At 40.9% G+C, this 16,291-nt stretch overlaps 1 protein-coding gene across 3 annotated transcripts in view; it reads right to left on the bottom strand.

Annotated features, from left to right (window-relative positions):
- myo16 (myosin XVI) overlaps nucleotides 1-16,291 on the bottom strand; it is an 88,155-nt gene that overhangs the window by 57,061 nt on the left and 14,803 nt on the right. For all 3 annotated transcript variants that reach the window (XR_004797297.1, XM_035676552.1, XM_035676551.1), the window contains exons 2-4: nucleotides 14,181-14,450; nucleotides 5,402-5,472; nucleotides 4,620-4,763 (exon numbers count right to left, since the gene is read on the bottom strand). Coding sequence is in view for 2 of the 3 variants with exons in the window: in XM_035676551.1 (XP_035532444.1) it covers nucleotides 4,620-4,763; nucleotides 5,402-5,472; nucleotides 14,181-14,450 (485 nt within the window). In the remaining variant the exon portion in view is untranslated. The remainder of the gene's footprint in view (nucleotides 1-4,619; nucleotides 4,764-5,401; nucleotides 5,473-14,180; nucleotides 14,451-16,291) is intronic.

Below are 16,291 nucleotides of genomic sequence, written 5' to 3'. Positions count from 1 at the left end.
CACACACACACACACAGTCCACCATCCCTACAGTACCTTTTAATGTCAAATTTGGATTGCTCCATCTATATTTCTTAGATTTGTGCTTCGCCCCCAGCCAGTGATCAACTTCGCCATAAACCTGGCAGCTCAACTCAGGGGTCCTCTGCTAACGTGTGTGTGAGTGTGTGTACTGCATAGTGGGTACTAAAGGGGTGTGCTAACCCAGACAATTCTCTTCAAGGTCCAGTAAAAGTCAATAGGGGTCTGGCTAGATGAAGTTATCAGCTGACAGACAGATATATCTTGCTCTGTCTGTCAGGATGTCACTCTCATCACCTTCACTCACAGCTGTAAAAAAATCAGCAGGAAAAACCTTGAAATGTATGTGGTGCTTTGAGAATTGAGGTGTTACACTAGGATGTAATCCTGCAAATGATAAGTCTTGTAAGTGTTGTAAGATAGATGTTATTATCTTTAAGTGTCTTTAAAACAATCACAAGACAACATAACAATGTGTACTGTGAAATATATTCTAAATTAATGTGAGAATGCTATACTTGCCCTCCTGAGCCTTTAGTAGTACACAAGTTGACAAGAGAAAGCTGTCACTACAGAAATAATTTACCCGAAGTTTCTGTAATGGCACACAAACCACCGCACAAAGATTATGGTGAAGGAAGCATGATCATGATGTGTGGGCCATTCATCGAGAGACATTAATCATGTGTCTGAGCTCACGTGATAAGGGCCGACAGATATAAACGAGTTGGCGCAGGCTGGCAGCCACACAAGCTGCAAGGGGTTAACAAGTTGACTTCTGACCCCCGACACACTCCCCGCCACAATATGATGAATCTGCCTCAGATGTCCCAGAGATGGAAATCTGTTAAGTCTATGCTGCGTGCGGTTCATAATGGAAGTTGTTATATGCAGTGACTGCCACAGAATCAATAACAGCTAGTAGAGCTCTCAGAGCTGTCCATTGCTGAGCTGGACACAGTCACGGCCCAGTGGAAATCATACAAAGCAAAGACTTACCATACACTTTTGTATGCAGCACTGCTTGGAAGGGGAGTGGTATTAAGTTTTTTAATCTCCAAGTTAACTGCAAGATGCCACTAAATCTGACAAACTAGTCCTTTAACTCTCCCATCTCATGTATATGATGGTTAAAAATAATCCCAACACTTCCTCTCATAAAAATACCAGCATATTTAACTCCAACTGTACCATTTAGATTTCCATACGTTTTTGTTTCTTCCTAAAAAATTTAACCCAGTGTCAATGAACCCTGATTATCAAAGAGTTGCGGCAAAGAAATGCACCAGAGGCAGCATGTTTTACAACCGAGCAATGACCGTATTATTGTTCTCAACTGATTGCACACAACATCTGTTCAGCTGTGATCTGCTAACATAGACTCCTTTTCTAAATCACCATGAAGCATTTTTTCTGTACTTTGTATGGTTGCACATTGACCTTCCCGCAGATACTGATGCTAGGATAATGCAACATACTGTATTGTTAAACACCCTAAAATGGACCACACATCACCACAACACATTTTCTATACCTTAGTTCATAAACGTTCCATCTAAACAAAAGATATATATGTTACAAAAAAAGACTTGAAGGTTTGGACCTTCAATTAAAGCAGATCACAGAACAGAGGAATGTACCACAATTGCTTGATGAACCACTATCATGTTTAGAAGAGGCAGGGCTACTTTAACAGAAAACCACCAAAAAAATTCAACTGGTGTGAAGTGGAGTTCAGTGTAGCCAGGGGCTTGCTGTTAATCGTTCGACTTCAAAAGGCTCAGAGTTGAGAAGTTTTGAATTCATCATTTACAAGCACAGAAAGTGGGTCAATCCTACAACTGTAACCCGCTGGGTTTTGAGCTATGAGATGAGAAATAACATTTTGGAACAGAACCTGTCATGGAGAAATGCAATCATATGATTTCTACATCTTCCACTGCATACGTCTAGAGACCGAAAGCTAATATCTCACAGAACTAAGATATATTACAGAGAAGAAAAGGAAAGAAGACCTTTTTCCAAAAAAAAATAGGCTGAAGTGCATTGGTGGTTAACAGCTTAAGACAGCCATACACATCCTTATGCTCTTCATGAGTCCATATTTTCAACACTGTGTCAAAAGGTAGAAGCTTTCTCTCAGACAATGAAGCATAATTAGGGCAAGTCTGAAATGAACTCTAATCACTTAACACATCTCTTCAGTCAGAGTCACTTTTCAGTCCAGAGTTTAATAAGAAATAAGAAATTAGAACAGACAGATTAGAAAGACATAATTGAGTCATTAAAAGAAGTAAGATTTGATAAGTAACGTCTGGGCTATGGGTTTGTATAGAAGACCAGTCAGGATGTAACACATGGAAAGTAAGAACCTTTGCTGAGGCATTCTGATACATGTATATGTATCCACTTGACTGTGTTGAAATCAAATGAGTTCAGTCTGGTTTCGTTTGATCATCAGACTGTTTTCACCATTGCATATTACACTGACACTGTAAATGTAACATTAGTGTAAGTACACACCTTGTCATATTTTATTTGCTTAGAGCCAATCCAATGTGACTCTAAACTGCCAGTTAATCCTACCAGGTTCTCATGACTAACAATAACCAGAGCTGGAGCTGGGAATAGGTTTAGGAATGACTTTGGAAATGGCTTGAGAATGAGAAGATACAGAAATAGCTTACTCCCTCTCCTGCTGTTTGGAGGCAAGAGATAAGAGAATTTACATTGCTGCCAATCCGGACACAGAGCGACAATACACCCAGACTTCTCATCAACCCCCCCTACTTTCCCCATAAGACAAGCCTGGTAACATCTCTGTCAGCAAAAACCTCCCCACTTTTCTGCAGAGGGACTGGAGACAGGGAATCAAGGACAGAGAAGCAGAGGATGAGGGGAGGAGAAACGGAAAAGGAGGTGGAAGAGTAGGACACAATAGATTAGTACATATTAGCAGCACTATTCCTTCCTGTGCCAATCAAAGATAAAGCTGCCAGTCAAGCTCTTCTTTCAAGACCACTGTTCCACTTCTCATTAAAATGTAAACCCGTTATATTTGGAGGGGAGATCTCCCACTTACAGCTCTGATAAGACAGCAGTTTGGGAACAGAGCAGAATGACTGGGCACTGGCAGGGTCTGTGGTGGAGGAGATGGGTGTCAAAACGAATGAATAGAAGAAGAGGGATATTGCATCTCTATCGGAAATATGGCTGACTGAAGCTATCTTTATCCTGTTAGACAGGAAGAGCCTCGGGCTTCCATTTCACAGACCGTCTTCCCTACTGATTATAGCAGGAAACTCAAGTGTTTATCTTACCCTAAAGAAAAATAAAAGCACTGAAAATGTGCTCAACTTTGGAAATGATAAATCTTACTTGGCTAGTCTTCTCACAGTCACAAACCGTCACACAAGGATGCACAAGGGCATGTGAGAAAATACAGTCAAATAAATAAGCACTTAGCACCAAAGGACATGGACAAATGTTTGAAATCAGATTTTCTTTAAGTTGTTAATGTTCTTCTTTCTTAGACAATGTTCTCTTCCAAGATGGCTGAGTTCTGTGTAAGAATGACCTCATTTACTGGAAACAAGTTCTGTCTTAGTAGTGAATGGGAGACATTTAGCTATTGCCCCCCAGTGAGCAGTATTAAATCTCTCTTTCGCTCTCTTTCATGGTATTGCCTATCATGAAAGCATAACTCATTGCATAAATTGCGTGTGGCATATCTATATCACACCCTACTCTGCAAACTAGGCTGCCTGCATGAATCTCTGCCTTGAGGGGCATTAAACACATGCAAATACACAAACACTCAACATACACATGAACCAACCGTCATACAGTCACTACAGGCTGACAGATCCACTCTGCACACCCTCTGCCTGGCAGATCTTCAAACATATCCATCCCTCTCAGGAACATCTCTTTCCTGCCCCACACACAAGACAGTCAGCAATCACTCCGGGCCCAATCAGCAGAACCAGGCTGTACCGGATGCCACTGAGCTCCAGACTGCAGTTAACCCTCCCCGGGTCTAATCAACACCAGCCGAACAGACCCAGCCCATTGAGTGAATGGGCTGGATGTGCATGCCCTCCCCTGCAGCTGGCCCATCTCTCGTTATGGACCTAATCAGTACAACCACAGCTCTTCACGAGACAGACCCGACAAGAGCTGGAAACATCCTCCACGGAACAGGCTCTCTCTTTGATATCATGCTAATGCCCAATTTCTAAATATTCTTTAGCTGGGTTTTTGAGAGATTGGAAAGTCGTGTTATAGACCCTTGATAATCCAAAACCCCTCATCAACAGAAGACGCTCCACTTGCTGAGAAAATTCTGGATGACTAACATGAATACAGCCACTGGTTCAAAGCTAATGCGAAACATGGAGCTAGTATGCTGACCCATTCCAAAACACTAATCTAATTTGTAGCTGACATGCTTGGAATTGCAAGGATCAACAGGAAAATTACTAAAACTAGAGCCAAAATGTATGTGTTTGTGTGTGTGTGTGTATTTTTGGCACTGTATAAAATAGTCACTACCACAAAATAAGCTGCATGTTCATGTTTGCATGTGTGTTTCTTACCAGTAGCAGCAGCAGCACTACATCTGCATGGTCACACACACATGCTACATGCAGGGCTGTCCACAGGTCTTCGTCCTGCAGGTTGACATTCAGGCCTCGCTCAATCAGAAGTTCCGCCGCAAATACATTGTCGTGACGAGCACACTGCAGAATGCAAGGACAGTAGGTTTCCTTATTATCAGTTTGCAGAAATGTAGATTTTCTGAAGCAATTATTAGGTTGTTGTATTACCACAGGGGTAACTTATGTACAGGAAGTTGCAAAAAGCTAATGATAAAGGCATGGAGAAAGGTTTTGGGAAACCATTATGTCAGAGAACAACACCTATTTCTTCCTGATATTTCTTAGTCAATTGTAGCATAATATGCACACCTTCAAGTTATTTTGTTTGACACATCAACACATGAGGGCTACTTTCTTAAATGTAATGATTATCATCTTAAATCAGCCCAGAAATTTTTGCAACAACATTTTCTTAATTAAAAATTTCCAGTGTAATGTATTGTGGTTTTTAATAATATTACTCATAACATACAACAGTAATGGAGGACTGAAAACATGAGTACAGACGTAAATCAGAACAGAACAAAAACTAAACGGGTAGGTAGGCACTGCTGATATAAGGATCTACACCAGGTGTCAGTTTGTAACATAACTAAAAGAGACGGCTGGTTTCATACAGAGGATGAACTGAAGGGCTGCATGCAGGGCCAGTATAAGATAAGAGTCAAAAAACTATGTGTGCATATATATGTATATATTTATATATACATATATCTTACCAAGTGTAGTAAGGATCCCCCAGAAGAAATGGGAGTATTGGGGTCTGCTCCATCCTTCAGGAGACGCAGCACTGCAACACAACACAACATCCACACGTTAACACTTGCTGTATGTGAAGACAGACAGGGCGCTTAGGGCATGTGCAGAAGACACATACAACACACACAGATCTCTGCCACTCGCTATTAAACCCAATATGTGTCAAGTGTCCTCTGACTGTCCTTGACACATCAGTGTGTGTGTGTGTGCCACAGAGCCTCACTCACACACTGACACAGATCCACATAAGTAAACACAAACCACTGCAAACAAGTTCACGCAGTCAGCCATAAACAAATGAGCAGACAGTAGTAGTCAAACAAGGTCACAGTGATTTTACTATACCACGGATCATCTTTTATTCAACATGAGAGCGAGAGAGATGGGAGTGAGAGAGTACTGGAGTGTGTGACCGATAAATAGAACAGGATGGACAAACAAGAGAGGGCAAGGGCTGTGGTTTGGACATACGTGATTTCACCGATACTGACAGCAGTAGATGGACACTGACTTGACCCTGGAAGACTTTATACCAGCAGAACAGCTACCACTGTCACGCAATCACACTACTACTACTTCTACTACTACTGCTGCTACAGCTACAGCTACTACTACACGATAGTCTTTAAACCAATAGGGACACTCTGAGGACAGTTACCATGGTAATTACAGTGGTGATAATTCCAACTAAAGAACCCTGTTTATGACCCCCATGAGGTCATTTCACTTAAAAGGGTCATTATATAGAGAGGCATGCTTAAATAACATCATCCAACGTACACACAGCCCCATACACATACAGAAAGCATGTTGTAAAACAGTACATGCAGGTTAATTATCTTGTGCTAATCTGAATATCCGTGCATGCATTTCCAAACCCCCATAGCTACACACTATATTATACAGTTATATACTTGTGTTTGTTGCATCATAGTGTCACATATAAGAAGCTGTAACCAGCAAATGTTTGGTATTTTTATTTGAGAAATAACTTACATATTTATCAGTTATCAATACTGTCGTCAGCACATTTGATGTCAGTTGACTAATCATTTCAGAGACACACATACAAAACACATACTGTACACAGACATTTTCACTCTTCACGTGGCCTTTACTGCTTAATGGGCTTTAAATGGTTGATGAGAAACAACCATAGAGTCAATCAGCACAATTATCTTCCATCTCTTCAACATACTGTTGGGGCTCAAGACTGTAAACCACCAATTAATGCTCATTAAGAGCTAAAGTCGTTACAAGGGAATAGATAATGCTCTTGCTTCCCTGTCTATCAAACAGCAGATCCCAGGGCTGCTTATGATCAAAAATACATCATGCTTGGAGAGTGTCAGTGCTCAGGACAGTATCTGTTAGAGCAGAGTTACCAGAGTTTTATGGCACATTATTGAATGTGCCTAAAGAGAGGTCAAAGGTCAAGAGGTACATATTGACCCTTAGGCAGTTAAAGAAAAAAATCAAAGTGTTTGTCTATTAATACAGCCATTACGAATCAATAGTACTGTTGTACAATTGACAGATTGGTCAACACCAACCACAGTTCTAGTCTGTGTGTGAAGCCCACATATCCACTGTGTCTATCTGGAGAAAACCATATGTCAAGCCAATATTAGAATGGATAAAAATGACTTTCCTGTGTTAAAGCTCAAAACAGCTGGCAATGAACACCAATCTGATTGGCTTCACGGCAGAGTGAGTAGGATTTGCCTTAAAAATAATGTATAGACTGCAAAAAGAATCCCTCTCAATCATTACTTATGACCCACTAGAAGTGTGTAGCTTATTGTGTTTGGGAAGTTTCGGAGCAACAACATTTGAGCAGTGGTTGTGTATCCCCCACCCAATAACAGCACACAAGGTGTGAGAGGGAGACCAGGTGGCGTTCTGATGAAATCCAGTTGTGCTGATAAATACTATAAAGCAAGAATAGGCTGCAGTGGCATTTCTATATTTAAAATCATAAAGTAGTTTTATTTTATTCAGTGGTAAACTAGAAAAAGTAACATTACCAGGGCTGCACAGTTAATCAAAATAATATCGAAAATTGGTCAAGTGCAATTTCCAAATTGCAGAAGCTGCAATTATTTGATAATGGTCAAACATGTGACAAACAGCATTATAATAATTTACTGTAGTGGTGCAGAGATGCCCTGGCCTACAAATCTTGTTCTCCAGATGTCAGAAAAAATGTTTTGTTTGGTACAGACCCTACAACGTATCATTCCCATTAATCCTAAATTATATTGTAATATGATTTTTTTTTCCCATATCGTGCAGCCCTAAACATTACCCAAGAACATATCATATAATACTGATCATTCAGTAGAACAGCTACGTATATGCTTGTCCCACAGCAACAACAGTAATTTTCTGACTATATTAAATCTTTACATGTCAGTTGGTGGAGTGTGTGTGTGTGTGTGTTACCCCTCTATCAGGACACTTCTGATTGGGAAATAAAGAGTGGGCACGAAGCAAAGTCGGCTGTCATTTTGTGGAAAATCGAAAAAAACAGCTGTTCAAGACATATTTGGAGTTTCCATGGCAACCAGATAGGAACAGAGTGGAAGAGAGAGAGAGGGGGGAAGAGAGGACGAGAGGGAGGCCTACAGAAGGTCAGTTTGATCACCTGTACACATACATTACAGTAGCAACACTGAAAGGTCTCCCAATATACCTATTTATTAGTAGTGGTAGTACGTTCAGATTAGCACAAGACAATAAGAGGAAAGCCCAAATAAGGTCAGATTGATCAACACGTGTCAGAAAGTACAGCTAAAAGCATGCACAAAAAGTTAATTAGTCTTCTCAGACCTGCTCGCCTCGAAATCTGTGCTGTAATTCAGACTGACAGAGTTTCTGTCCTTAACCTGTCGTTGTGTTTATGTAAGACCTGAATAGAGCTCTTCAGGATCTCTTGCCTACACAGAAAATTACAAGTACACTTGACGTTTTAAAAAAAAACATTAGCACTTCTCCTAAAACTTTCCTCCTGAAAAGGGCATTTAGATATGCTTTTAGAGATTAAAAAGATTAAAAGTACTTTTCTTCAAACTCTCCTTTTGATTCTTTGGCTATTCCTTATCTTATTGGACTGTGATATTCCATGCATTGGATCAAATCCCTGTAATGCATCCTCCATAATGTGCTACTTACAGCAGTATTGCCAATTTTCTTCATGTAGACACCAGACATATTTTCTCCATGTACAGCATCATTCCTTGGCAGCCCCATATGAGATTCTGTTCAAATCCCCCACCATTTTAAGTGCTTCTGCCTCTTTGGTCCTTATCACACAGTCATAGTCACCAGAGGCACTGTCTCACCTCGCTGCCCCATGTTTCTGAAATGAGCTTTGACATTTGTTCTTCGTTTCGATCCTGATGAAAAAAAGGTACTGTACAGTTTTCCAATAATGTTTAACTCTAAATGCAGATTGTTGTATGATGAGTTCTGTAAGATGGAACAGGCATCTCCTGCTAACATGTTCAGAAATTAGATGGCTTTATGGATTTCAGGTGGTAAAAGACTCTTAAACAATGCCATGCATTTACAGCAAACACACTAGTGTGTTTATGCATTATGCAAAATAACATTGGCCAAAGCATTTCATCAGCACAAACCCTTCTAGAAATATTAACTCACGCCACCGTGTTAATAGTCTCCATGATTAAGAAAAATTACTCATAAAATAAAATTTAAAAATATATATATATATATATATTCTTTTGCACAATGATATGCTAATTATGTCCTCCAAAAACAAAACCATTTGTACTGAATGAGTCACCTTTTTACCATTACCAGTATTGTAGTATATTGTGTAATGTGCATCGTATTGTAGTACTGTAGCTGTAGTGTTCCTCTCAGACTAGCAATCGTTGTGTAACCTAGTGGATATCTCATTGTTGGACACGCTTCCTCTTTTTTTGTTAATAAGTACTTGTGAAATCTCCTCAGGAAATCCAGCAAAACAACTAGGATGAAGAAGAAGAAGGAAAACACTCCAGAGATTGAAAATAAGTGAATGTGTTTTAATCCACTGTCTGTGCTGACCGTATTTGGGAAAAAGATGCCATTACACACTTCTCTGCTTCCCTCTTGGTTTTAATGTTAATTGAAATACTCAAACATAGGAGGAAAACATTTCAACTTCAAGCTCAGCAGTAAAGACATCGGTGAGAAAATGAATTCACGCAAAGTACTTTTTTATATCATTTCCTGCCTCTCATATTAACCTGTACTGCCAAATCTCTTAAGGAAAAATGATGCATCATCAAGTGAACCAAAGGTTTAATAATAGAGGCTCAGATAAACAACACTGCCAGTGAAAAGTTTCAATATGCTGCTCGATGATGCAGTTGACATTAAAAGGATCCCTGCTGTATCAGAGAGAGTCATAAGGTTTTAAATTGAATTTCAGTAAAAGATATCTTGGCATCGTTCTGCACTCTGTGGGCGCAGGCCCCGTTCTGTCAAAAACATGACAGGTGTTTGACATGCCTATAATCCCAGCATGCTCTGTTGCAGAGTAATATCAATGTATTCCTCTAAAATTCATATTCGCATATTCCTCCACTTCTCCGGTTTGTGTTTTATCATCTAGGAAAGCGACTGGCAGCGACATGTTTTCTCCACTGAACAGGACATCTGAGTTTTGGATCGATGTGAGGTGGTGATGGCAAGCTGACTGATAAATAAAAGACAGCTAAATGTCTTGGAGTTCCCACTGCAGTACAGGACATCACTACTACTATGAGTGGTACATTGATTTTCATCTTCAGCTGTGGTGCCGTCCAGTACATCACTTACAATTACAACAGGTGTCTAGAATAATACAAACATACTGTATAACAAAATATAGAGAAATATACAGCATATAGCATATACACCTTAATCTGCATCACACATCTACACACTAGAATTCGATAAATGAAATTTTGATTATTTATAATCATTTAAGTATTGAGCATTGAGGACTAACAAGGACTATTAGCAGCAAGGCCACCTTGTCGCAGAATTCTACTGAGTTAAGAAGTATTTATTAGTTAGATCCAACAGGAAAAAAAGCCTGTTAAAACTGGCTGCTCTGTTGTTAAGACGCTTTGCTGCACTGATCTGAAGGTGGGGACTGTGTCAACACAAATGGCTAAACATTGTATAACACTGGCACACAGCAGTGCTTTAAAAAAACCAAGACCAAAAGCTATTACTGTTACCTCTGCTCACTATGGAGAACTGATTGGAGTCTGTGAGTCCCTGTGCTGTGCGTACAGGATGGATCTATACACACTGATCAATAATGGTGGGTGGCTACTAGTCAAACAACTGTTTGTGTAGGTGCAGTCACACATACAGTAAATGTACCTTATGTATAATAAAGGAACAGGATATGTCAACTTCTTAACGCATAAACACATGCAGTCACACATGACACGCAACCAACATAGGCACAGGGGAAAAGCACTAGCCTATTAAAGCAGAGTATTTGTCGGTGGGAGATGAGATGACGTGATCTCAAATGCCAGTGAGGGAAAAAATGACGTCGGACCTGAGGACTGTTAATAAGTCAAGATAAAAAGTCAGGAGACCAACAAAGACTTATTGTTTTGGGGACCCTGAATGTCTTTCATGATTATCCAGGCTGTGTAAATGCATATATACATACAGGTAGCATCACTAGTAATTCCAGGATTATGTAATGTTAGACTCTTAACTGAAGTTTCATTACCATCAGATGACTTAGAAAAACTCTTCTTCTCAAATAAAAAGTCACCTTAACGTCACCTTTCTTTATAAATGATTTACATTAACTCTGATTCTGATTTCTCACATTGTGTTTTGCCAGGAATCATCATCTCAGTAAGAACCACAGACAATAAAATGTCATCTTTAATGTCATTATTCTGTTGAAAGGGGAAGACATGATAAAAATTGATTCTATGGCTACAAGGGCAACAGCTGCTGCCGTTCCACTTGTGTCTTGCTTTGATGAAGTTAAGAGATTGGTTTGGGAAAAGCAATTTCGCCAAATGTCAAAATGCAAGAGGGCAATATGTTTGCATATGACAGATGGGAATGGAGAATGGAGATGAGGTATAGTATAGCTCCTATCTAAGGGCTGTGTGCTATTGGTATTTGTTTCACCCTAACCCTACAATATCCTCCCTAACGTGATGCTTCTTTCCTGCTGCCTTTCAATTTCTTTTGCTTTACAATTTTCCATTTTCACCCATTTACCTTTTCTCCACCCAGCTTTCTCTCATTGTCCTTCATCTTGTTTCCTGTACAAGACAACCGATAAGAAAATAAATCCTTGCGTGACTCTGTGTGTGAGATATCTCTGATTACCAGGCTGCCTTGTCAGCAGACTGAGTTTCTGCTGATCATATATATCTCTACGAACATCCAACAGCTATGAATGTAATTCTCAAGTCAGCTCACTAAACCCAGTTTTTAATTAGGATATAACAAGGGTTCAGCTAATCTCTCTGTCTAGCTCTCATTCTAGTCAGTCTCTGTGTTTCTTTTGCCATTTCCTCTCAGACTCTTATTTGGCTAATCTTTCTACTTCTCTTTTGCAGAGTCACAAGAATTTAAAAACAATGATAAGTCACCAAAACGTCTTTACAATCAGTTTTTTCATTAATCACCACCATCTGGGGGACACGGCACTGAAAATTGAAAACTAATCAAGTTGAAACATGGTTCAATCAACATGACAGCAATGTTAAAGATCTCATTGTCTATCAGTTAACAGGCGTGAATTTCTAGTTCGACACAGTCTCTCAGTCTCATTTCACAGTTCAACCTTCATCTCGTGGATCCCTTAAAAAACTGAGAGCATAAACATTTTCTGGTAGGCTTATCTGATACAGATGTGATGAAATACTTACATACAAGAGAAAATCAGCCCCCACATGTCCTGTTTGATATTTCTGTTGTAGTCTGCTTTCTAGACTGGGTTATCTTGGCATTGTCAATGAGTCAAATGCAAATCCCTTATTCTTTTACCCCTATCCACTAGATAAACCCCTAGGCTCTCATTGCAACAACTATGTTTACACAATCCCTTATCTCTTAAAGTAATTCTGCAGTAAGGGGAACGATCCAGAAATGTTCTCACATTACTTTGGGAAAAGCCCAAGCCTGGGGCAAATCTTATTACTCTGTACAAAAGGAGAATAGAGTTAACTCAAGCAGGAACGGTGACAAAAACTATTATCACTCAGCTCACCAACACCAGCGAGGAAAGCTCGAGAACCATTGTCAAAATGGAGCTAGTGCTGATCCGCCCAGCCAAGTGCTACATCAAAGAGATACACGCTGCACTACGGACAGAAGAGCAAGACGGGCCAACACAGAGTAACAGAAGAGTTACTGTTAGTAGTGAATCTGTCCCTCATGCTGGGACTGCTGCACGTTGGGTCTACTGTTTTCTTTGATCCAGGTCCAGTTCTTGCCTTTAACACCACCAGAAGGTCAGGAGGCCAAACAAAAGGTAGCCTGGGACCAGTTCAGCGCCATAGTGGTGCTGGGTGGTAGGTAAGCATTAGGCCGAGGGGTTGCAGATCTGATTCATGCCAAGCCAAGGAACCCTGGTTTCAGTCTGGCTGTTTGCAATAGCACACCAGCTGCTCCCACAGACCCCAGCTGAACCTCATTGGCAGCCAGAGAGCAAAGATTAACACAGTGACCTGCAAAGACTGCTTGTAGGACTGACACAGATACACCCAGACAGCTGGGTAAAGGACTGGCAAATGCCTGCCACAGACAAAAAGAAAGATGGTGAGGTTGGACAAAAGAAAACTCAATGCACTTTACAGTAAAGTGTGAGGACCTCTTGGACCTTATGAGTTCATTGACCATCTGATCTAAAGAGCAGCCTGAGTACTTGCATGTGTCTTTGCCAGGAGCCAGGCAGGCTGCAGTCCTGCTTCGACCGAGGCCAGACATGATTTACTGTGTACCTGAAAAAAGCTCACAGACAGAAATGCACACTAGATGTTTACTAAAAGCAGTTAAAATAACAGCCATTCCAGAGTAATAAGCAATCTTTTTAATTATTTTTAAATGCTCCAGTGCTTCAGTGTCATCTGTATTTATAGAAAACAAAATCATTAAAGTGCATTAAGTATTAGCAAGCTCCCATTTGTTTGAAACCAATGGCTGAATGGTTCAAACAGACGTAATATCAATCTTACGAACCGGCTGCTATTCACTGTTGCGTTACAGAAAATAATCTGCGTCAAATGTTCTCACGTTACTTTTTGTTTTGTTGTCATTTTATCTTTAAAGAATATTTCAAACCCCCTTGCCGCTGACACTGAACAGTGCAGGTGTACATAGTCCAACAAAAAGTCACTGCCATTCTGTGGAATTACTGTTTGCTCTCAGCAGCAGATATTATCTTCTTAGCTAAGGTATTTTTGTCCTTGAGAGCTGTTTGTATCAGGATAAAAGCTTCACTCTGTTCTTCTCACTCAGTCAAGTGGACAGCTTCCAGCAGAACGTGTAATCGCAGACAGCAGCACTGTTTTGGCCGGCTGTGTGTGTGTGCGTATAGGCGTGTGTGTGTGTGTGTGTGTGTGATAGGTCAATATAATAAGTGAGCCACTGCAAATCTAGTAGCCAGTCCTCTCCCTCGTAAGTTTACCGTGTACACATTCACACACACTACTGCCATGACACACACCCTCATACGTGCACCCACATACACACCTTCTTTGTCGTCATGGCGAATGATGGCATCCTGAAGGACATCGGCGAGGCCGAAGCGGACATGGTGCTTCTTGCGGTGGGCGGGCGGAACTCGAACCTTGATACCACCTTGCTGGCGCTGAAGGCTCTTTTCCCTCTCGTAGTACGCCCTTATTTGGTCACAGCGCATCCTCCTGACCAGCCGCTGGCGCTGGCCAAAGGGGAGAGACTCCAGCAGACACTGGTCTATCTCCATGTTCTGACGAAAGACATTACATAGCTGGAAACAACCTGGTGAGAAAGAGAGAGAGAGAGGGCAAGACAATGACAATGTTTAATGTCAGAAAAAGATATAGCTGCATAGAATTAGATGCAAATGTGATATATTTATGCATTATTTGTTTTCATTCAAGCTCCGATGGCAAGCTGTCCACGCTTAAAGTGATAATCTGGTGAATCAGTGAAAACACTGCAGTCTATTTACTGATACAGTTTGACACCGAGCTAATGAGGTAACGCTGTTTGTTTCATCTCCAGGCAGAACGGTTTTAACGTGTTATTGTTGTGTGCGTGCATTGTATGCTTGCATGTCTTCAGTTTTCACAGTTGTTTGCGGGCCATCATTTAGCATGTTTACTGTAAAGGATATCTGCTGTGTCTGTTTAGCCGTGGGGTGAGTTGAGAGAAGCATCACAGCATTTTGTGTGTAGTCCCTCCTGTCCCAACAGTGTGCAGTGATTCTCCTGACTCCGCATAATCTCCTTGCCTCTCGGTGGAACTTAGCCAAACAGATTTCGTCGCGAGGCAGCTGCTGAACCTATTATGGTCTGCTTGGCTGATTAGGATGTACAAGGCTTGTGCAGTAGGTGGGCTCAGAATGAGATTCGCTGAGGGTGCTCAGGTAAAAATCAAGGGAGACACACACTTTATTGAACAATGTATTACATAAGGTAGTTTTAGTAGGAATCTGGCTGTGATAGCATTGATCATTTGACACATTCAGGCCACAGCCACCCCATAGGACAAGTCAAATGTAAAGAGGAGGATGTCTTTGCAGAAATATAGTGTGTTTTTCTCCTCACTCGCCAACTCCTCTCTCTCTCTGGCCCCTGCTGTTATTATATCTCATTTCTTCTTTTATCAAACTCCATGTTGCTGTTCCTTTATTGCTTTCATCCTTTTGTTTTAAGTATCCCCTCCTTGGAGGATATTTGTCTCTCCACTGATTTCCAGTGGTTCTGTGTCTCTATTCTCTCTCTAGTAAATGGGACACCTCTGAAGTGCTACATGTTGTCCCATGTTTCCCAGCTCCATCAGTCTCTTTCTCACTACTTCATCATCAGTCTTCATCTCTCATCCTATCCACAGAGTGACAGTATTCTTGGCAATATTATTTAAACAGTACTCACATCCAGGAGGGGAAAGCAATATAACAATAAAAGATGTCAGTGACTCCTCCAACGGACACGAGTGGACTGTTGCTACTTTGTGTCTACTTTACACAGCATGCTGCTGTTGCTCATTTGTAAGGGCCAAGGTGTGTTTGGACTAGATGTTTATCATGTAGAGACAAAGACATCCTGGCAGACAAATGGAGCTGCTGTGTCTCTGTGCTTTTTTCTGTTTGATATACATCTACACATTCAATCCAACACCTGCCCCCTCCACCCCCGTTCGCCACACATACATACACACATGCACACACACACACCCTGCACAATACACCAGTGCCATCTGCTCTGGTTAGACATGTAAAAAAGGTTCTTTTGTGTTCAGGTCCCAGACAAAGGGGGGTCATTATTATACTGTTCATGCTAGGGGTCTGCTTTAACTGTATTTTATTTTTGAAACTTGGCTGCAGGTTGAACTGACAGACATATACAAACACAAAAACACACTCAATCTCTTGCCTTTTTCAATATAATGCCACTCCATCTCTCCACAGCCTAGCTTCCTCAGTGCACTGTTATTCCCTCCTTTTTTCTTCTACTCTCACATATTTCTCCCCCTAACCTTCTCCTCTACCCAGCCCATGTTTATTTCTGACTTACAGGAGTAGTGGTGGTGTGTGTTCAGTCTGTGTCCATAGTAGACATCTATACAGTAGTGGGCGCACTGATATAAGTTGCCCT

This window comes from Morone saxatilis, unplaced genomic scaffold, assembly GCF_004916995.1.
Source record: "Morone saxatilis isolate NCDOM2014 unplaced genomic scaffold, NCSU_SB_2.0 Contig5, whole genome shotgun sequence".
Taxonomy (NCBI): Eukaryota; Metazoa; Chordata; class Actinopteri; family Moronidae; genus Morone; species Morone saxatilis.
This window is presented reverse-complemented; position numbering and strand designations above follow the sequence as displayed.